The following is a 23,807-nucleotide window of genomic DNA, read 5'->3' on the forward strand; positions in this document are numbered from 1 at the left end:
ACATTATGTCAGCAGCTGTTCTCCACCGTGAACTATGTTAAAAACAAACACCACTCACGCCTCACAGATGACAGCTTACAGTCCTGCGTAAAGAAGAAAGACCCGATTTGCAGAGGCTGTGCGCAGAGGTTCGGGACCAGAAGTCCCATTATAAACATATCACGGCACACCCGACGATGTTTACATGAACACGCTTTTCAGTATCTCTCTGTTGACCACTTTTCACACACGGCTGCTGTACGCACACAGCCGGCTGTAGCTTTTCAGCTCACAGCCCGACAACACAACAGCAAAGAGAGCACAGACTTTAAGGCGGCGAGGCGTGATTGCGGGTGCCGCTCAGGTGCGTCCGACTCTCATGCAGCTGCACTGCAGACCACGCCCCGCCACACACATTAACCAGGTAAAATACATAGCAGCATAGTGCTTTTTTCCCAATTACTTTTTAAAAGTCAGGTCAAGGCTCCAAAGGCGATATAAGGTTGGCGGCTCACAACAGTTTTTGTTTGCTGGATCATTTTAGTTCAGCTGGGTGTCTTTCCTTTTGTTATATTTCTTTAAGAGTTCAAAATGTGTTAATTACATAAATAAAATGTAATTTTCTCTGTAGCACTTCATGGATTTTATAAGCAACACACTTTAGTTGCTCTGTGGATTCGTTTAAAAAGCAGTTAAAAACTTTTCTGTTCAAACAAGCCTTTTGTTGATCTACGTATTTTATATTCTTTACATTATTTACATTTGATCTTTTACATTGTGTATAATGTCTATTGATTGTATTGTTTATTTTAATATTTGTGTACAGCGCTTTGTGACTGCCTGTCTGTGAAAAGCGCTTAATAAATAAACTGTACTTACTTACTTTAGTTGTTCACACAAAGCATAAAGGTAAAAAAAAACCCAATATATACAGTGTTATCTTCATTTTATATGTCAAAACGTATTTGCGGCTCCCAGTGTTTTCTTTTGCGTGGAAACCGGGTCCAAGTGGCTCTTTGGGTGTTAAAGGTTGCAGACCCCTGGTCTATAATATGTGAGACATATGTCAAATATATCCTTCATGGATTATATCAAGTCATCTTGAGCAACAAACAACATTCCTGTAACAAGGTAGAAGCCGTTCAGTTTTTGGCAGTGAGATTTATGTATCCTTTATTTATGCAGTTAAAAAAAAATCTTGTTTACTTTAAAAAGGTCTCTCTTAAGAGTAATCTGGCCAAGAGGACAGCTGAAATTGCAACAAATGCAAAAATAGTTCTGTAAACATATTTTAAGTGGACAAAAGGAAGATCATTGATTATAATGTAAGTACAATAACACATATATTTGAAGTTTACACAGCTACATTCTCGCCTGAAAATATGTTAAAAGTTTATTTTGCGACCCAGAAAGAGAAATAAGAGTAATATTAAAACTAAGTAGCTGCAGTAATAGTAGCCATTGTTGAAAACTGGAATTGGCTGGGCCAAGCTGGGATATGGTTTTTCAGTTTTGTTGTCCGGGTGGAAAATCGGGAGAAATTCGGGAGAATGGTGGCTCTGGGAGATTTTCGGGAGGGGCACTGAAATTCGGGATACTCTCGGAAAAATCAGAAGGGTTGGCATGTATGGCCTAGCATAGCCTGTAACGTTATTATGACGGACACATTTTATGAGTGAGCTTGACTTTAAGTGACTTAAAGGTTTTTTGAAAAATACTTTCTTATATCCAGGTTCTTCCTTTGTGCTGCCGTCCTCCTCTCCTCCTCGCAGTGCAGGCTTGCCGCTGCTAAAACTAAACAGAGCTCCCTGAAAGGCACCGCCAATCACATTGGCCATGTTTGTCACATCCAGTAGAGAACCCTTAAGTGTGTTTATAAACTGACTTGTACTCTTTTAGTCTCACGCCGTGTTTTAACAGGAAAAAGAAAAACATATTTACTATTAATCTAATCCACTCTGTTATTGTTTAGACCTTTGTTAAAGTTTACTGTTACAGCAGCTCCTCACCTGCTCCTCACACAGGTGAGCCGAGGCTTGTCTCTAGCGTAACCACCATTACATGAAGGTAACGTCAAAGTTCTATCTGAAAAGGGCCAAGAGTTTTTTAAGTGTAGTCTAATACTTAAATCCATTTCCACTCTCTTGTCACCATTACCCTTGTGTACCTACATTTCCTCACACTGACTCTGAAAGCAACGACCGTAAAATGAACCAGAGCGGAAACTTTTTTGCTCTCACGAGGAAACAAAGACTCATACACAGTGCTAGTACAGTAACTTCTAAAACTCCAGCAATCTCTCCCTGTTACCTGTCCTTCGGTGACAGATTTATTCACATAGGTACACTCGGCTTACCTGTACAGTCCAGATGTCCCAGCAAACAGAGGAAGAGAAACAGCGATATCACCGATTTGAACTCCATGTCTTTCTTTTCTACTTCAGTTTCTTAGTTTCCTCCTCAAACTTCGTTCGTTGGTAAAAGATAGATGATGTAGATTAAAACTCGTCTGTTTACCAAAGACCGTTTGGTCAGTGTTTCACTGTCTGCAGGGAACAACCGACACTGTAGGGAGGAGTCACGTGATTTACAGAAAAGCCTTCAGAGGGATGAATTTGCTCCACCTGCCAGTTTGGTTTAATCCCAGAAAGCAAGATGACTTTGAATTGATGTTTCTGTTTTTTAATCCGAGTCATCATTATGGTCAAGACTGCAATCTCAGAGCAAAATAAATGTTGAATCTATGTTAAAATACTGATGAAACCTAAACGTGTTTTAGTAATGTCATTGGAAGAAAAATTGCAAGAGCCGTAATATCACATTAAACCTAGGCACTCATAACACAATTTGGTTTTCTGTGTGAATAGATTTGCCAACTGACTCTTCAGTTACATTGTGTATTTACTGCACCGTGGTGTTAGTGAGATTTTGGACTTTGAACAGCTTTAGCTAATATCATTAGCGGCATTATGCTAGCTTACATCCCTACCTCTCCTTCCCTCACCTGCTGTCCTTTTGTTTTTGTTTGTTTTTTTTGTTTTGTTTTTTGCTTCACATTGAGAGACGACCTCTATTCTGCATTTCACCAGGAGTCAGCTGATGGATTGTGGGTTCAAGGTGTTATGGTGAGAAAGTATATTCTATTTTCGCTTAAGGTTTCTGTAACTTAATTATAATAGGTTTTTTTTATAATTAATAGGTGCATGCATACTCAAATAGACCACCCTATTAATACAACTGAGAAATCCAAAATCTGCCATAGGTTTAACTTATACCTGTATGTATTGTCAGAAAGGTGATTACTGGACTCACATTAATGCACACTTGAACTAAAATGAGGTTGTAACTTGTGGGTTGTTGGGTTGCAAATCAGAAATAAACATCTTTGGATTTTTTTAATCCCATAAGATCTGGAAACACAGTTTTTATTCAAAAAAACATTGCTCATTAACCAAGCACAGTGCCTGCTGTTATTTCAAAATAATTTTATGTCATTTCAGATAAAATGCAGCATTCCAGTGCATCCCAACCATGCACACAGTCAAGGTTTCTGACGGAGCTGAGTTTCTCTCTGACAGTCTGCTGAAAGTGTTTGCAAAGTGATTGGGTGAACAGGGCACAAAGCTAAAGGATGTAACTGCCATGATGACAGTAAGAACTTTAAAATTCTTTAACTTGTATATGTGTAAAGTGTCCCATATGGAAAAGAAATAGTAAAAACTTATATGATTTACTCATGAAAGTGGCCACTTTCTCATTACTTTCATATATTGTTTTAGTAAGTATCCAAAACATACAAGTTTCATTATATAATTTTTCAAGGGATTTTATATCTGTTTTCACTCTTGTATGCTTTTCATACAAGTTTCACACAAGACAGATACAAACTTTATAAGATTTATATATATATTTTCCATATGGGGTATATGTATTGCATTAGGTCAGTAAAAGTTTTTTATGCTGCATCCATTGAAGCAGTCAACTATTACCTGTGAGTACTGATTCCACTAAAAGGATGCCATAATTTTCGTCATGCATTTACTGGCCCACTGAGAAAAATGTATCTTTTTAAAAAAACATATATTCTGGAATCTGTATATCCATAAAGTTGATGTCAAACAGGAACTTTTGATATTGCTTTGTAGATGCTGGTGTTGCATGTTGACTGGTTTAAAAAGTCAAGAGTTTTTGTCTGGGATCATTTTCTTCTGTGCTACTGAAAAGTTCACAAATCTCTGTTTTCTTTGTTATAATACTTAAGGATGACATTAATGCTCGAAGGGAGTCCCTCATCAAAGTGCTCTGCATCTGTGTGAAAGACAATTGCAACATCTTGGTGCAGGAGTTCATGGTGAGTGTTTTATGAGTAGATTGTGGCTTTGCAACATTTAAAAATGCATTTAGTTATCCACTTGATCCTCATTGGACTGGTTAGGACCAGTAGTCCTCTTTAATAATCTGAAGTTCACATGAGCCGTGGTAGTGAACTCGGCCGCCGGCCCTTGAGGCCCCACCCCCACCCCTGTATTAGGGGTCACATCTGTGTGAAAAAACTTTAAATTTGTCATTCTAGTGAACAAAGAAAAATCCCACCAATATTTACATTAGCTTTTGTTTGAAAAAAAAAATGACCAACTGACCAACAGCCAACCAAATTGTGGGGCTGAAAGTCTAAATTCTAACATCTTCTAAGTGACATAACCTGGATTTCTGATGGGCCGGTGTCTTTCTAACAAAAACTAATGTAAAGCATTTGAAATTATTATGTTTTTCACTCTCTCTTAGAAACTCTGTTAGACCATGAATGACAGCATGGCAGGCCACTCTTTGGCTATAGCTATTTACTATGTTGCTTCCATTGGTTTAAATTACTCTAACATTAGAACTGGTAGATTCAAAAGAGATGAGTTTAAAAAGGAATCTTAAAGAAATGTTTTGTGTTTAACCAGGACTTGACTGAGGCCACTGCACAGATTGAGAAAACCACAATCAACATCTGTCTCCAGAGGATGCGCCAGGAAATGACTTTTCTGATGTTGGCATCATCATCGAGGGTATAGTAGTTCTTCAAGATCTTGATAATGTGACCTTTGCAGTAGCCATGCTGTTTGGACCTTTTTTATTCCTTCAATATGAGTTACCCAGCACAACTCTGCTACACTTTTGATGTGATTCAAAGGGTCAAAGGGTGGTAATGGAGTTGGATGCAACTCAGCTCTCAAGAAAAGCTCACAACTAAGACAAAACTGCTCCTGCAAGGAAAGCTCACTGTTATGCATGCGAGGTGATCAGCTCTAGGTGAGAGGACATTTAAACCTCACACTTGTTCTGCTGCATTTTTGAAGCTCAATTCCAGGAACAGATCGCAGGGTTCATTTTTATATACTCTGCAACTGCTATGAGGACGAGCCGGTTTTTTTGTTGTTGTTTGTTTTTCCTTTTGCTCTGTACAAGTTCTCTGTTTGTCTGTTTGGCAGCATTTTTCAATTTCTGTTTGTATTTTTTCTTTCTTTTACTAGTGAAGAGATGTAGCGTGAACAGTTATACAGTCTAAATATCCCATATGGGTCGTGTGAAATGGTATTTTCAGTTTCATTCAGTTGAAGTAAAGAACGTTGAATATTTCTAAGTGTGCTGTTTTGAACCAAGATGTCACAGTATGACCAGTGCTGTAATTTTTGACAGTCACTGTATCAATGTTATTTTTCAGTCTCTTGAATAAAGGTTTTGACCTGCAAGTGCTAATTTCTTTAGTTATTGGGGTAAAATGTGAAATGTTAATAGGAGGGTGTTTGCCAATTCAGTAACCTAATTTAATGTTAATGGAAACTAACATTACGTAAATTGTTTAGTTATAATTGTTGTTTAACTGAATCTTGACGTCAGAGGCCTTAAATAGAATGTTTTGTATTGTTCTTTCCCAATATTTTTCAAAAGAAACAGTCTAATTTCTTTGCTGTGATTGAGTCCAGAGAACATGGAAAAACTGACATTATTTAACAGTTGATTTATATAGATTCAGTAGAGGAGTAATGTCAGTTTAATTCTTTACCTACTGTCAATGCAGTGAAATTAGACATTTTGTTTTGAAAGGTTACTGGTGGATGCCAGCAACCATCTTGGAAGAGAACAATACAATCTGTTATAAGGCCTCCATTTGAAAATTGTGTATTCGATACTAGAATATAATAGCAAAATTTAATTTGAAGATAACATGTATTATTTAAGTGACCAAGTAGTATTGGGTAAAAGTTATTGAATGGTGTTGGGATAAAGTGAGAAAATTGTGAAGGATAAAAATATTCCAAGAGCTCAAATTACTTCATCAAAACATGTTTAAGTCACATTTTATCAACACAAATTGCACAGGTTTATTGAACATGAATAAATTGTGTAATTTAACTCAATTGTTTAAGTTGCTGCCAAAGCAAAACATCTGTGTGCATAAATGTCCACTATTGAATTAAGTAAATCCAACAACATATTTTTTTCAGTGAGGAAAAGAACCCTACTGGGGCCGGCTCCCCCGCTGACCCCAGGCACTTCCGTCCTTCAGCACCCACCAAGGGGAGCCCAGGCCCATCCAGACCGGGGCCTACGGCAGCAGCACCGCAAAGCCCCACAGGACCCGGGGCAGCCCACCCGACCCCACCGCAGAGGAAACTGTACCCACCCCAACATTCAATCATCTCCCAGACTACACAAGACAGTAGACACCCAGGTTAAGTTTATTCTCCACCTCTCCTATGTCTCTCCCCTACCTGCAGAGTGGACTCCTGCAAGGATGGAACAACCTCCCTGCCAGTTGAGGAGCCCCCCAGTTAGCCCGATGCACCAGAGGGTGGTTGGTAGCCCAGCGAGGCTTCGAACGGCAACAGTCCAGTGGCTGATCAGGACTGTCGCCGTCAGTGTCATTTCTAGTCTGAGTTTTTTCCCAAGTTTCTTTCGTGCCGCTGCTTACCTGTTCTTCCTCCCTGTGCCAGATTCTCGCCAGCCTGAGGACCGCCGTTTGGTGAGCTAAAAGCCGGAGTCCGAGCTACCTGAGCTTCAGTGGAGGATTGTGTACATAGCCCGTCCCCTTCCCGTGCCTGTGTTTCCCGGAGACCCTCTTCCTGTGCCCCCTCACCTGTATATATCCGCACCTGGTGTCTGTGTGTAATAAATTGTGAACTTAAGTGACGGTCTGCCTCCGAGTCTCTCCTGAGCCTGACAGAATAATCCAGCCATCGCTATGGACTCGGCAGACCCAGCCTTGGCAGCGACAGCCCCCATGTCTCTGGAAGAGCTTCTGCACCGACACGAACAAATGCTAGTAAGGCTCAGCGGAGAAGTGGCATGTCTAACTCAGGCTTTCACCCAACAGATTCCACTGGCCGACCACCCACTTCCTGCGGCCCCTTCCCAGGTAACACACGCTCCTGCCGTCACTACAGCAGCCACAGCTACTCCGGCCGCTAGCGCGGTAGCTTCAGTAGCCTCCGCGGTTTCGCTGGATAAGCTTTTACCGTTACCTGAGGCTTTTTCTGGGGAGATGGGAAAATGTGCGGGATTTTTGTTGCAGTGTTCCATGCAGTTTCAATTACTACCTCATGTGTTTGTTACTGACGGGGTTAAAATCGCTTACGTCACCCAGCTACTACGAGATCGAGCCCTGGCCTGGGCCCAGGCCCAGCTGCAGGCCTGCCCCGGAATGTCTTACGATGACTTCCTGTCTCGCTTCAAGTCTGTGTTTGATAAAGGCTCTAGTACGGAGGCTGCCGACTATCGTTTGATTAATCTGAAGCAAGGTAGGCGAAGCATGGCCGACTTCTCTGTTGATTTCTGGACCCTAGCTGCACAGACCAAGTGGGGACCTGAGGCCACGAAGACCACTCTGCAAAATAATATCCACGAAGAGCTCAAGGATGAGATAATGACGCGTGAGCTTCCTGCTTCTCTAAATGCTTTAATGTCCCTGTGTATTCAGGTGGATGATCGCCTGCGGGCGCGCCAGAGCTCACGAAGACAGCAGTTTCGCGAGCCCCTGGCTTCTTGGGACCCCCGGCCCAACGCACGGGAGGCTAGAGCTTTCGGAACTGAGGAGGAGGTACCCATGCAGCTGGGACGTTCTTGATTCACTCCTGCGGAGCGACAACGCCGGTTTTCCGTGGGTGAGTGTTTGTATTGCGGTCGCAAGGGGCATTTCCCCTTGAGGCGACATTTGTTGTGATTTGGCGCTATATGAATAAAATTGAATTGAATTGAATTGAATTTCATCTCTGCCTGCCCGGCGCTGGCAAAATGAGACGCCCGCCAGTAATTGAGAGGGTACTGGTGGGCGACCTGTCCGGCAACAAACCTCTTCCCCGTCTCTTGCTGTCTGCAAAACTCACCCTCCGGTCGTTGTCCCATTCCCTCTCTGTGTTAATTGACTCTGGTGCAGAACAGAATTTCATTAATGCATCGCTAGTCTCCAAGTTCAACATTGGCACACGGCCACTGCCTCATCCTCTCCGCGTGTCCGCCCTGTCCTGGTGTCTGTGTGTAATAAATTGTGAACTTAAGTGACGGTCTGCCTCCGATTCTCTCCTGAGCCTGACAATATCGGATTCATATTGGTATCGACAGATATCCAAATTTATGATATCGGTATCGGACACACAAACGTGGTATCGTGCCATCTCTAATCTGGACGCAGTACATTTGCATATTGATAATGCGTGCCTACTGGGGTCAGCGAGGAAGGATCACTTGCCCCTTGCCCCTCCCTTCCTTCCCTCCCCATCTCCAGCTGCCTCTCTCTTCCTGCTCCACCACAATCACCCACAAATTCAGGGCCTTGGGGTAAAGGTGTGTCACCAGGGTGCAGGGCAGGCATCCTCTCCTCTGTCCCCTTCTGGCTGCCTGTGCCTCAATTTTATCCCACAACTTAGACATTCACATTACTCACACTCTCATAACACATACATATAGGATCTTGGGGGTGGGCACGCTACACGGCATCTAAAAGACCATCAGGGTGTACAACCTCCCCCCTGGCGTCGTTGCCCACCTCTCAATTTTAAATACACGTAGACATTGAGGGCTATCAGTAGGGGCTATGCGCTTACCTGCTGCTCTCTGGCAGGTAGCTCCATGCCCTCTTGGGTTTTAAATGCACCTTAGAGCACACATGCATCAACACTACAATGAGCGGGTGGAGGGAGGTTTGGAGTCTTCTCACACCCCCATTCTCTGCAGCCTGCTGGAGCGGGGGGCCAGGAGGAGGAGTTGGCCACCCGATTGGGGTCTGTAATGTGGAGCCTCCCTGCTGCTGCCGAGTCGGGGCAGTCTGCTTCTCTCCACCCCAGGGAAAAGGGTAACACCTGGGTCTTGATGCAAGGGTACCTAGACCTGGGGCTTAGAGTACGCTTGGGGAGTGTGATTGTGTGTACAGTGTCTATTTATGTCTGTCTCCATGTTGGGTGAGTGTTGAGTAATTGCATATGAGAGCAGGAATGGATGTTTGTATCTGTGTGTGCTTGTTTGTCTGTGTCTATATGTCAGGTCAGGTATCAGACGCCACCTCTCTATCTCCCCCCACCACTTAACCCTGCCAGTGGCCGACGCCCTGAGACATCGGTGCCTTGGTGGTTCTTTGTGTTCGGGGATGGGCGTCCAGGTACACACCGGCTCACTCCTGGTGGCTGCTTGTCGGGGCCTGGTGCCTGGGGCTTGCTCGGGCCACTTCAGGGGTGGGGTGCCCTCGGCCTGCAACCCCCCCCCCTTGGCTTCTGCTCCGTGGCTGCTGAGTGACCCCTCATCTGGGGCTCTCCTCAGCTCTTTCTGGGATAGTGGTGCGGCTGCCCCTCTGTTTGTCTTTCTTGGTCTCTTGTGCTCTGAGGGCCTCTGGATGTCTGGAGACTTGATCTCCCCCATACCTGCTTCATGCCCTGGAGGACGGGGCTGTGGCTCCCCACACCCTCTAGCAAATCATTACATGAAGGAACCTTTTAAAAACAAGCGCGCTCATGCTCACAGGTGTACACACGGGTGCTCATGTAAAAGGTTAACATATGTGTTTAAGTTGAAATGTGTGGCTGGTAAATCTGGATTACACTAATAGTTAAAAAGTTAAGAGATGAAAAGACTTATGGGGATGCTAGTTCAGTTTATGTCTTCATACAAGGAAAAAAGGGAACACCCCAGTTATATTTTTGTCTTTGTTCAATCAATCAATCAATCAAAGCTTTATTCGCCACATGCAGGTTGCCCTGCAGTGAAATGGGACCCCCCCCCCCCCCCCCCCCCCCTCCCGACCTTACACACACAACACAGACATTACATGGGGATACAAGTAGGAGATCTGTAGCGTTACAGAAAAACACTGAAATGTACACTACAATGGGAAAGTACAAGAGGAAAAAAGAGACCTCATGCTGTGCTTCCATGGTAGGACAGCATGAGAACAGGAAACAAAAAAACTCCTCTGCACAAAAAGCACATAATGTCCACAGCACAACATTGTGAAAGACATGACAAGCCACAGGATTGGGTGGGGGGTGAGGAGTAATCCAAAGCGAACACAGCAGCCGCCCTGCACAGCGCTACCATTCCAGCGTGGCACACAGACCCGCCGTGTACCTCCGCAGGAAACAAGCATCAAAAGCGTTTGGAAAGGGAGGGGGATGAGTGTGTGCTTATCAGTGTATGTGTGTGCGTGTCCATAGTTCAGCTGAGACAGTGTCCTTCGCCCTGCCAGGCTAAGTAAACAGTCTACCAGCCAACCCAGGTGGCCTTGCATGGAATGGGAAGGAACAGACTAAACACAGTCGTTATCAAGGAGTGTTTGTTCGGCTCCGGCCTTGAGCCCACAGCTGGCGCTGAAGGGGTAGCCGCATTATAATGGTGATTTTTCTTTTACAAACAACTCATGAGAATTTCAAGCTGTTTTTAACACTCCGACACCGACACTGGTCCCGTCTCCCGTTGGATAGCTGCGAGTTTCTCCATGATGTTATTTACCTTCAATTCTGTGGTCTTTTTAGTCTTTTGCTCACAGAGCAGATTCTGAGACCTCACGACCGCAGCCAACTGATCCACGATGTAATCTAGCTTCCGCCCAGAGGTGTTGTTCTGAGTGGATTCTTCCTTGATGTAATCCAATATATTCTCAGAGGTCTTATTCTGAGACTTCACTGCAGCCGTTAGCGCCTCCAAGCTCTTAACCATGCCGCATTCAGTGAGGCCTTTCTGAGAAGCCGCACCTCGTCCCATTGTTTCAATCCCAGCGGGCAGCCTTGGGGCGGTTTGAACAGCCGGTTCCGCTTTCTTAATTCTCCGATAAGCCAGGGCCAAGCCAGCTCCGATCAGCAAGAACCCTGTTATCATGGTTCCAAATAGGAAGATATCTTCAGCGTCTTCGATCGACAGTCCCGCCAGGCAAACAGCGGGAAATGGATACTAACTAGCTAACTGACTGAATGCCCATTAATCTTATAACTCCTGTTGTGTGTGTGTGTGTGTGTGTGTGTGTGTGTGTGTGTGTGTGTGTGTGTGTGTGTGTGTGTTTGTGTACAGAGAGACAGCCAGGTTTATAAGGGATATAAGGAAGTTTTTTCAAAAAAAGGAGCCGCATTCAGGTAAAAGTGTAAACTCAAATGATCCATGAATCAGGAATAATGTTGGATCAGTGTTTCAATATTTATATGTTTTATTAGATATACATGTGGTTTGGTTATTTGCCTTCCGGTTGAAAGTACACTCAGAGAGGACTTTTTCATTAGTGAACTTAATAGTATTTTTTTCATATTAATGTAATTTTTCATCTAATTGAATACAATCTATTTGTGTATGATTGTCAGTCCAAAGATGGAAGGAGGAAAGAGGGGAACGTGAGGAGAAAGTACAAGGTCAGGAAGAACCAAGTAAGAAAACAGACAGGGAACAGTGACAGGCAAAACAGAAACTGTTAAACTGACAAAGAGAAAAAAAACTGATTTTACTCACACAATCTGGAAGTTGTGTTCTCCCTATATTAAAGCTGCTATACAGAATCTGCTAAACAAACTGGGTTGAAACATTTTTGACCCTTTTTAACAACATTCCAACATAACATTATAATTGATTGGGGAGATTAAAATTAATGATATATTTTTATGTGGTTCAGCCACAACTCTACTAAAACCTCAGCCAGTAATAGGTAGGCCGACTTTTGGACCGTCCAGTTGTCTGTATGACTGCCGCAGTACGTACATCACATTTGAACACTATCAGAAAGTGCCAAACAGTCCTGGTGGAGTGAGGAGCTGAAAAGAGAAGCAGAGTGCTCTGTTTATATTCTAAAAATGTTTTAAGCTTGTTTCAAAGATTCTGTACTGCCACTTTAAATGTTTTCCAAAAGCACACATACACTTATCAGTGTTTCTCACACTTTTTACAGTGTGTACCACCTGAGAAAATGTCAAGCTCTCCTAAGGACCACTATGAAAGCATGAAACCCATAAATCTTACAACACAAAATTAGTATCTGCAGTAAAGATTTTTTCATACATTTTATACATTCTACCACAGGCAAAGTTGCCTCCATTTTTATAGTTTTTTTAATTAATATTTTGTAATAATTTATTTGTAATAATGTATTCTGTTTTGGGAGTGTTTTTTATGTATCTGTATTATATTATACATACACATTAAAAGTGAATCTCTGTCCAAAAAATGCAGTCAGTTTACTTTTACTTTTACTCACTGTGAGCATCATTCATTATTCTCTCCCAGTAATTAAGGTTAGGATATGAATTTTTTAAATTCCAAACCATTCTTCTTTTGCAGCATTTAAATAACCTTTATCAGATTTGATGGTTTTGTTACAGACTTTTCAAAAAAGTGTTTTGTTTTTCTTTCACAAATGTGGGATTAAATTGTGTTAAGATCTACAAAACAGTGATGTCATGTTTTGAGACGAGGACCCAGGCACAGAGAGACTTGATGAATTTAGGAATCTTATGATTTAATAAAGAAATTTGCAGACTTGCACAGAGAGGGTAAAAATATGATGACTGATAACGGAGAATAAGACAACAGACGATGAGGTCAGGGAGGAACAGGGGTTTAAATGCACCAAGGAGACAGTTATTGAGAACTCGGGACAACTGGAGACATTTAAGGATGCAGAGACTAACTGAGACAGGGAAGAAGTCTCATCGTGACGTGTAAAGTTTATCTTGCCTGGCTGGGCAGCTCTCTGGGTGCTCAGCACCCCCAAAGCTCTAATCGTAGGATCGCCCCTGATATATATGTATCATTAATCAAGAGAACTGGTTCAACAATCAGAGACCTTGGAAGAATTAAACTTTTTTTTTCAGAAAGAAAAACTAACTTATTTGGAGATTAGACTCCGATGACCCATCATGGCATAAAGTGGTGATAGGATTTTGGTCAAGAGCCCTCAGAGTCTAGGTCCAGGTGGTGTTGAAGATGAAGTCTGAGACTTGGCTGGAGCTCTTGCTGAGATGTCAGTGAGGTGGAGATGGAGAAGAGGTAGGTTTCACAAATCAGATTCAAGTGTTAATGATGAAGAGCAGAAATTATGAAAAGTCCAAAGAAAGCATGCAAGAAGATGGATTAGAGTAATGATGACAGTATTGAGATTGACGGCTACCACATGGGAAAGGGTAGTGATGTAGAAAATGGAAAAGCTGCCTAACACCCAAGCAAACAGGCAAATGAGTGATTACAGATCTTCGTTATTGAACCCACACATAAGCTTCATAACAATCGCAGTGAAAATGCTAAATTTTATACATCTTTATAACATGAGCAGCTTTTCCCCTTGGTATTTTTGCACATCTCACAATGCTAACATGTTCTATTAAAATTCATTAAAAATATTACATGCATTTTTTTAACCAAGAAAGGAAACTCTTTCTTGATTAAAAATGTGTTACATCATCCTATTTGTACTTTAAGGGGGCAGAATATAAATTCTCAACAATTCTCTAAAGCACCACAAGATGGCGATACAACACAAGGACTGAAATCATCCCAGCTCAGGCAAGTCAGCAATCACATGTAATGTACTACAGATCTAATTAACCTCTGTGCACCAGAAATATGGTTTTACAATGCCTCCACTTTTTTTTTTTACACTATGTACTGTTCAGAAACACATTAGATATTTAAGGAAACAAACCCCAAACACAAATAACAAATATCAAATAATGAGCCAATTTTAGTGGTAATTACTAACTAACAAATTAATTAGAGTGTCAAAATAGAGATTCACTTAGTTGACAAATGTGCTCTACTTATTACAATCTTCCTTCAATATTATAAAGACGAGGACATGATCCTCAGCCGTACAAAAATATAATTATTATTCTTGTATAAAACTATCATGAATGCACACATTTGTCTCATGTTTAGATGTATTAGAATATACATCAACATAGTCTGCACTAAAACATTTTTATAAGGAAGTCCTACAAAGTGTTACAGAGGATACAACTAGAACCCTGACAGTAGTGCTGTGAGGTCTGAGTTAAACTGTGTTTTAAACAGTGCTCATCTAAACTGAACTCTGCCAGTGTCAAAAATAAAACATATGTTAAGAAATGTATTATGGTTCATGGCTGTGAATAATTTGGGTCTTCTCACGTATAAAATCCTTACAGCAACATTTGCTGTAATGCAGTTCGTGAGGAGAGACGATGTGTGACCATCTGATGTTAGCAAGATGAACCAGTGGCACATGATAGAATACAAACAGCACCCAGTGCGAGATGCAAAGAGTCGAAGTTTTGGTGATTTAAGATTTTGGTTTCTTAATATTTTTACAAATTTGGATATTTCTTTCCAGATGATACAATTATGATTAACAAAAACACTTCTTCTTGCTTGAAATTCCAGGAAAAGTTTCCAGCTGATTTATGTTTTTTTCTTTATGTATAAAAATGTACAATATAACAGGGCAATACTTTCATCACCAGGATACTGCAAAGTAACAATTACTACAACAAATCCTGGTGAAAGTAGAGATTTTAAATCTTACTAAAATATCTAGGAAGAAGAGGACAGTCCCCTGCACACCGGTGACACACCTGCACCCCAAGGCCCTGTGTTGGTGGGTGAGATGGAACGGGAACAGGGAGGCCAGGGTGGCCCACCCAACCCCACCGCAAAGGAAACTACACCCACCCCATCATCCAATCATCTACCACACCACATAAGACAGTAGACACCCAGGTTGAGTTCATTCTCCATCTCTCGTGCAGGGTGGACTCTAGTGGATCCGAGACCTCCTGTAAGGATGTGACAAACTCCCTGCCGGTCGAAGCGACCCCTATTTCCACCAGCGCATCAGAGGTCCCCCACACCAGGGCAGGGCCCCAATGCATGCACGCACGCACCCACAACCCTGGCGACACACCAGCCAGGGCCCAAGAGCCCAGAGGCGGAGCTCCCCAGACAGTGTGAGCAGTTGTTAGTAGATGTAAAGCCCATCTGAAACATCCGATGACCTGTGTACTCTATGTAGTATTTTGTATTGTATTAATTGCAGACTGGGATTTCTGATCAATTGAAAGGGTTTTAAGCATATATGACTGACAAGTCTGCTTCCCATTTTGCAATAGGAAGGGATATTGATTCATCTATTTTAGAAAGTGTTTTGTATATTTTAGACAATGATTTGGGCAGATTAAGAGTAAAACATTGTAGCACACTTGGTGGTGTTTGTAATTCAATTTGACTGGGTTTATTTTATTATTTTCTACTATGGATTTAATTTGTTGATATTCTAAAAATCTTTTCTTGCTGATCCCATGTTGTATAACTAGTCTGTCAAACGGAATAAAGTCTGTTCCTTCTAATATATGTTCCAAGTATTTAATTTTTTTGCAACTCCAATCTGGGAAGTTAGTCAGAATCAGAAATACTTTATTAATCCCGAAAGAAATTATAGGTTACAGCAGGCAGCACGCTAATGGTGCATGCACACTTACGAAGGAACCCTCTGACCAAACATACTTTACACAAACATCACATTGAGGAGACATGTCAGAGAGCTAAGCTGATAGGAAAAAAAACAACGAAAATACATAACATGAGGTGAGAGGAGGAGAAAAAAAACACTCCACTCAGACTGAGCTCTTAATGGGAGAAAAAAACACAAAAAGTCTTCCAGCCGACCCAGGTGGCTTTGCGTAGGACAGGGATGAACAGTCTAAACACCGTCTGTTCTCGGGGTGAAATTTGTTTTTGTTTAGCTCCAGTCTCGAGACCACAGCTGGCACCGATATGGTAGTCACATGAAATTATGGTGGTATTCCTTTAGTGCGAACAACTGCATGTCAATTTCACAGCCGATCTAGCAGTCCTAAACTGGTCTCTCAATCTCCGAGATGTTATCAATCTTGCGCTCAAAGACCAAAGTCTGAGAACTCACGACCGCCGTGAGCTTCTCCAAGATGTTATCCAATTTTCGCTCAGAGGTCTTAGTCTGAGTGCTCACAGCAGCCTCAAGCTTCTCCAAGATCTTATCTGTGCTGCGCTCAATGATCCCATTTTGAGAAGTCACGACTCGTCCCATCGCTTCAATCACAGCGGGCAGCCTTGTGGGCTTTTGAACAGCCGATTCCGCTTTCTTTAATCTTTGATAAACCAGGGGCCAAGCCAGGTCCGATCAGCAAGAACCCTGTTTTCATGGCTCCGAAAAGGTAGATCTCTTCAGTGTCCTCGATCGACAGTCCTGCCAGGCACATGCCCCTCCAGTTATGCCACCCGTCCATTGTGTATCTGGCAGGGAACGTCCCTCCAGGACATTCAGGCTTACCTGAGCCCAGGCTTGTCATTGTCAATTGCATTCAGGGACCAGTTGATCAAATCCATAATTCCTCTTTTAGGTTTTAGGGAACAGACTGTGAGAGAGTGTTCCAGGGAAAAGTAATACAAAAAACACGAGACTAGACAAGGACACAAGAGGTTAAGCAGGGAAGCTAAGGGAGAGGAGGAGAGGAGAAAAGTGCGACCGCCTTCGTCAAGAGCAAGAGATAAAATGAACTGTGTATAATTAGGGGTAGAAGTTACTAATTAGTGGGATGTGAGTGTGCATTAATCTGTCAGAATGATAAACTGGAGCTCTCACCCTAAATACAGACTGAGGGGATCAGACCAAAGAGGAAGGAGATGGAAACAGACCAGGTGGAAGCTGACATCGTAACATCATAAGTCAAAGGTGATGTGTTGTCCTTCAGAGCAGGTAGCCTTGACACTGGTGAAACCTTGTTTTCACAGCTCAGGGTGGAAATTTTACCCCACATCTTTCTGTTTTATTTAGCAAAATAAACATGTCACCTGGTCCTCGCCTGCTTTTGTTTGAGTTCATTCTTTTTTTTATTGTGCAAACAATAGAGTCTGTTTGAAGGTGAAGTGTTCCCAGCCGCTCTCACATGTCAGTCTGCTGTTTTCCTGTAGCTCAGAGTCACAAACTGCAACCACATGAGGAACAAATTCAACACAGAATCGAGATCAAATATTTCGTTTTTCTCAAGATTGTTTCTAGAAAGAAGTTCCATAGTCATAGCTGAGGAGACACCGGAGCGTCATGAAAGGAGAAGCAATAAGAAACCATCTCACCATCGAACTAGATAGTGAGCATGATGAGTGACACATCATCATGTCATCATGTCAGTCATAATGTATTTTACAGCCGAGCTTGATCCTATGCTGATACATTTTAAACAGTCAGCGGTTTGTTAAGCTCACAGGGCAACTCAGTTAAATGTGGTTTGACAAGGACAAAGAAGTTCAATGAGATAAAGGTACTGTCAAAGTCGAGGGTCTAGTTTGGTGACACAGTCTGTCCTCAAGTTGGGTGTTGGTATTTTTGAGATTTTCTTTTGCTCATCATTTCCTCAACCTTTAAACAGCAAGGATTAAAGTGCATCAAAAACTGAAGAGAAAACTGCTGTATATGAAGAAAGTTGAATAGAAAACACAAGTTTTTATTCTGCTTTTGCTGTTAAAATAACTTAAGTAAAATAAATATTATGACTACGACTAGTCAGACACTAAAAATGGAGAGGAGAGGAGAGTCAGATCAGGATAAGTTAGGCAAATCAGACCCACATTTCTTAGCAAAACATGAATGATTTGCATTTCAAATCTAATGCAAAGTTTGTGCTTGTGTCATATTTACAGTATCTTCTTTGTGTTGTTGGTACTTCAGTGCCAAGATAACCTCAGAGTTAAAAAAAAATCTAATTCTACTGAATCTTTTTGCAGTTCACGGGATTTTATAATTTATTTATAATTCACTATAAATCTGAAAATAAAAAATAAGATTTCACAGAGAAAATGAAAGTAATGCTGTAAGTTTTGTTTTACAAGAAATGAGAGAGGGGAGGGTTGGGGCACCTGCAGGATGCAGCAGCTGTTGGTCAGACAGAAAGTTTCCAACATTTATTCTCTGATTTTAATCCATAAAAACATTTTAATGACATATAACTCATTGTGGATCACTCATATGGATTATCATGAGCTTTGCAGCAGGTTTTACTCTGTTAAATACACAGAAAAGAGTGCACAAGTTACGAGGTTGCAACAGCTGAGCTCAATACAAGTGAAACAGCTGAACCTTTGAGGCCCTCTGGAGGTCAAATATAGACATTATGAGCTTTTTATTATGACATTTATTTATGGATTTATAACATTTATTCTGTTCTTTAAGGATATTTATTAAACCTAAAGTGTTGAGTGACAAGAGAAATATGTGAATGTGGTGAAGAATAAAGAGAAACACACAATCATCAATCAGTCTTGACACACAAAAAACACACACCCAGTAAACACATTCAATTCAATTTTAAATTCAAGGCCTTAAGCAGTGAGTCAGGCGCAGTGAAAACAGAATAGGCTAATTTTTCACAATAATCAGTGAACAGTGATGACTTTTCTAATTCAAGGTCAGAAGCATTAAATAAATTTAACTTCTTTGCACACACACGCACAGTGGACAGAGTGGAAAGATAATCAGAGATCACAGAAACAGACCTCAGCTGTTATAAATCAATTATGATCTTGTGATCGTGCGTATTTAAAGACACAGAAGCAACCTGATCTCATACTGAGATGTTTACTCTCTGACTCTGAGGTCTGCACTCAGATAAACACAAATAGGAAAGGATCGTGTCTGTATGTGACATGAAGAACACAGAATTTTCTGTGCGCAGATTGTTTTAACCATAAATCACTGTGAACAGTTTTGCACAAGAAAACATGTCTCACTCTCCACTTAATACTTATAAATAAACCACGCAGAGCCACACTATAGGGACTAAAGAGCTGCAGGTTACCGACCGCTGCTCCAGGCCAACTGTGCCGGAAAAAAAATACTGATACATTAGGAATAAATAACAAACAGGTGAAACACATACATACATACAATAAAGAAAAATATATGCAAAAATAAGTGAAAGGGACAAAATGATGTACAAAATAGTTGCAAAGTGCTTGAAGGTACCAAAAAAAGACTGAACAGAGTCTGTGTGTGAGTGGCCTGAGGGACCTGTCACACTGCTCCCACTGCCAGACTGCAACTGCACCTTATGTACATTCTGTAGTATTCATTCCACTTCATTCATTTCTGTATTCAATGTATATAAGTTTAGATTGTTTATTTATAGTTGGTTTACACAGCTTTGTGTATGTATGTGTATGCATGTTCCCAGTACTGCTGAAGGGCCCTAAAAAGTCCCTGGCTCTAAACAGAAAGACGTTTTCACAAAAATTGGTTAGTCAAAGGGCTTTTTCTCAGAATAAAATCAATATGAATTCTTGTCTGAAGGTAAAAAAAAAAAGAAGGCAACTAATTTATTTTTCCAAGTGGATCATTTTGGCTTTTGCTATAATGCAGAGCTCTGTTCTGATTGAAACAATGGTGCAGGCTTCAAACTTCTCTGTTTTACAGGGACAGGTTCAGACAGGTTTCACTTAACTCAGCTACAGTGTTTTCAAGTTTTTCTGTTAAACCTGTCTCAGTCAGTTACTTCCCACATCTACATCAGTGTTTTATTTTCTTTGAACTGATTCCAGATCAGATTAAAGCTGCATCAACTGGCTCAACAGGTTAGAGGTTTCTTTTTCTCTCCTGACTGCTCATTCTTTTCATGACTAAGACTACTTTTGTTTTTAGACTAAGAAAAGAAATAAAAGAAAACTAATACATGTTAAACTTTTATTCACACACACACAAAACAAAAGCCAGTGTAATAAGTGTATTCACAACACATATACAGATTTTGTTTACAATTAAATACAGTGAGAGAAATAAAACATTCATATTAGTACAGGAGCTGAGTGATACATGTTAATGTGTTAGTGAAAAGTCTCTAACACAAAAATATACCCCGATAAGATTTCAAATACATTTAGTTGTAAAATTGTATTGTAGGATAGAAATTAAGACAATAGTCATTCTCACTGTTTATGAATTAATAGATGTTATTTAAAAAATACCGGGGTTTTTTTATAAAATGACAACCAAATCAGATTTAGGTTGACAATTATTTAAAAAAATTAAGCCTGTGAAAGAGTTGTTCTTCACCGCAGAGAAGGGTTGGTGGAAAAAAAAAACTTTTTGTAAAAAACAAACAAATAATAAAACAAACAAAAAAAACTGGAACAGCAGCAGGACTCATTTCAAATCATTGGATTATTTGGAAGAAGTCGCCCTCTACGCTTTCTGTAGAACAAAAAACCAGCAACAAAAACAACAAGCACAGCAGAAACTGAAAGACCAACTATCAGTCCAACAGAACCACTCTCCTTTACTTCAGCCTCCTCCCCTCCATCTCCACTTTGTCCTCCTGTCTGACCTGCAGGTGAGAAACAGGTGTGAGGTGTCAGCTGTCAGGTAGGTGATGAGTGAAGAACAGAACAGAATCCATTTCCTCTTCAAACTGCTGTCAGACATTATCTACTGCACTCTGATCACATCACTCAGACCAGCTGCTTTCTACAAAGTCTCATCAACAACATCTTTAGAAACAAACATCAACAACCAGGAAGCAGCTTCACCTCTGATCACACACACACTCAACTCTACTCACTCACCTGGAGGATCAACAACACTCAGCTTTACCTCTAGCCTCTAACTCTCTACAGCATGTTATTTATGACTACTTCAGCTTGATTGACAGATATAACATATACATCTACATTCAAGTGTCTAAAAGTCACTAAAATTATGCCTTTGGAACACGAATTTGAGCTGTTGATTAATTTAACAAGTTTTGAATTCATTTTAATTTAATCATTTTAGCAAACACAGTGTACAGACTATTATACAATACAGTATAATATAATACCTGTGTTATGCTGTCACATCCATAACCAAGAAGAAGCTGAAATTAAACTCACCTGAGTTTTCAACCTTCAAAGTGACTCTGTTTAGAGACCGTGGTTTCTGTCCATCATATGCAGTTTCACATACATATGTTCCAGCGTCGTTCGTGGTGACATGTTTGAGAATCACAGAAAAGTCTCCAGTCTCCTTCCATTTTGGATCTTTCATGCTCACTCTACCTTTAAATAGTTGATTCTGGAGGTTTTCCTGAAACCGACCATCTCTGAAGATGATGACATAATCCTCTGACTGCAGGTCAGACTTTTTCCACCTCATCATTACTAAAGTAGCATCTGTGGGACCAGAACACTCCAGAGTGGCATCTGCTCCTCCTTTGACTGTTAACTCTTTTTGGTATGAAACATTTTTAAAAAGTGAATAGAAAATAGACAAACAGGAAGTAAAGACTCATTAGTAGAAATACAGTCAATAGAAAACAATACATTGTCTAGTAATTACTTTCCATCCATGTGTTTCTCTTTCATTTATCCAATTCTGGGTCACGGGCTGGGGGAGGTTATACCAACCTTAAGGTGACAGAGGCGACCTGGACAGGTTGCCAGTCTGTCACAGAGCTAACACAGAGAGACAGACAATAATTTACACCTACAGGCAATTTAGAATCATCAACTAACCTAACCCCACTAACTGCATGTCTTTGGACTGTGGCAGGAAGCTGGAGAGAGCCCACGGAAACACAAGAACATATAAACAGGGAAAGACCTCGGCCTGAACTTGCTGTGAGGCAACAGTGCTGATCACTGCACCGCCCTGCTGCTCTAATATTTAACTTAATTCTTGAAAATTTCAACTTTAATCAAATAATGTAAATAACATGTTCACTTTAAGCACCTTGAGGTTACTGTTGTTGCCATTTTATGCTACATTAATAAAACTGAATTAAATTGAACTTTACAATGATTGTATCAAACAAAAGATGATGCTGAGAGAAAAACTGTGTGTCAGTTAATAAGAGAATAAAAATCTTTTACTGCTGGTTTATTCACATCCTTTATGTTAAGTTGTGAACTCAATTCTGCTTTAAAGACCTGAAACCTGAGTTTAAAAAACTTTTTGTATTTGCTTGTCGGCAACTAGTTTAAATATTTTCATTTACTCTATGAATAGAAAAGTTATACAAATTTGTTTGTGCTTTACAGTCATGTCCAGAACATTTAATATGGAGATTTGTTGACTGGTGTTTGTTTAACAAACTAATGTAATGTCTAAAGTACAGACAAGAACATGATCCTTAGCTGTACAAAAATATAATTATTATTCTTGTATAAAACTATCATAAATGCACAAATTTGTCTCATATTTAGATGTATTCGAATATACATCAACATACTCTAGAGTAAAATTGTGCATTTTAATAAGGAAGTCCTACAAAGTGTTACAGAGGATACAACTAGAACCCTGACAGTAGTGCTGTGAGGTCTCATTTAAACTGTGTTTTAAACAGTGCTCATCTAAACTGAACTCTGCCAGTTTCAAAAATAAAACAAATGTTAAGAAATGTATTATGGTTCATGGCTGTGAAGAATTTGGGTCTTCTCAAGTATAAATCATTACAACAACAGTTGCTATAATGCAGTGAGTGAGGAGAGACAATGTGTGACCATCTAATGTTAGCAAGATGAACCAGTGGCACATGATAGAATACAAACAGCACCCAGTGAGAGATGCAAAGATTCAAAGTTTTGGTGATTTAAGTTTTTGGTTTCTTAATATTTCTACAAATTTGGATATTTCTTTCCAGATGATACAATTATGATGAACAAAAACACTTCTTCTTGCTTGAAATTCCAGGAAAAGTTTCCAGCTGATTTATTTTTTCTTTATGTATAAAAATGTACAATATAACAGGGCAATACTTTCATCACCAGGATACTGCAAAGTAACATTTACTACAACAAATCCTGGTGAAAGTAGAGATTTTAAATCTTACTAAAATATCATTTTCAACCTACATTATGTAAAGGATATTCCTAGTATATGATTCAACTGTCTAAACTTTAAGCAATTCCAATATTAATTCCAAATATTCTTAATTAAGGTCTTTCCATATTTCCCAACTATATTATCTATTTTTTAAAATCATGATTTCAGTAAAAACATTTGAAACTGTATCATGTAAAACTTTAAAAACGAATACCCATAACCAATGAGAATCATGTGTAAACTTGATTGTGTTTTGTGTTGATGTTAATGAGACTCAATTTACAGTCAGGTCCTGTTGTCAAACATTAATCTTCATATTTGTTTCATCCCTCCCAGTGTGCGTACTGACTTACACTCTTTTTGTCTAAGATTATATTAACACAGAAAATAAAATCTATTCTACTGCTAAACACAGACTTTTGCTAAATGCAACGTTTACTTTCACCAGGTACAGCAGCTCCTCACACAGGTGAGCTGAGGTTTGTCTCGAGTGTCACCGCCACATGAAATTGACTTCAAAGTTA

The 23,807-nt window shown here is 40.4% G+C and overlaps 1 protein-coding gene across 1 annotated transcript in view; it reads right to left on the reverse strand.

Annotated features, from left to right (window-relative positions):
• The window catches only part of LOC148103593 (polymeric immunoglobulin receptor-like), a 141,871-nt gene that overhangs the window by 12,836 nt on the left and 105,228 nt on the right, over positions 1 to 23,807 (reverse strand). The window contains exon 4 of the mRNA XM_087838150.1: positions 21,354 to 21,686. Within this exon, the coding sequence (XP_087694276.1) occupies positions 21,354 to 21,686 (333 nt within the window). The remainder of the gene's footprint in view (positions 1 to 21,353; positions 21,687 to 23,807) is intronic.

Source organism: Neolamprologus brichardi, chromosome 3, assembly GCF_056152115.1.
Source record: "Neolamprologus brichardi isolate AB-2024 chromosome 3, ASM5615211v1, whole genome shotgun sequence".
Lineage (NCBI taxonomy): Eukaryota > Metazoa > Chordata > Actinopteri > Cichliformes > Cichlidae > Neolamprologus > Neolamprologus brichardi.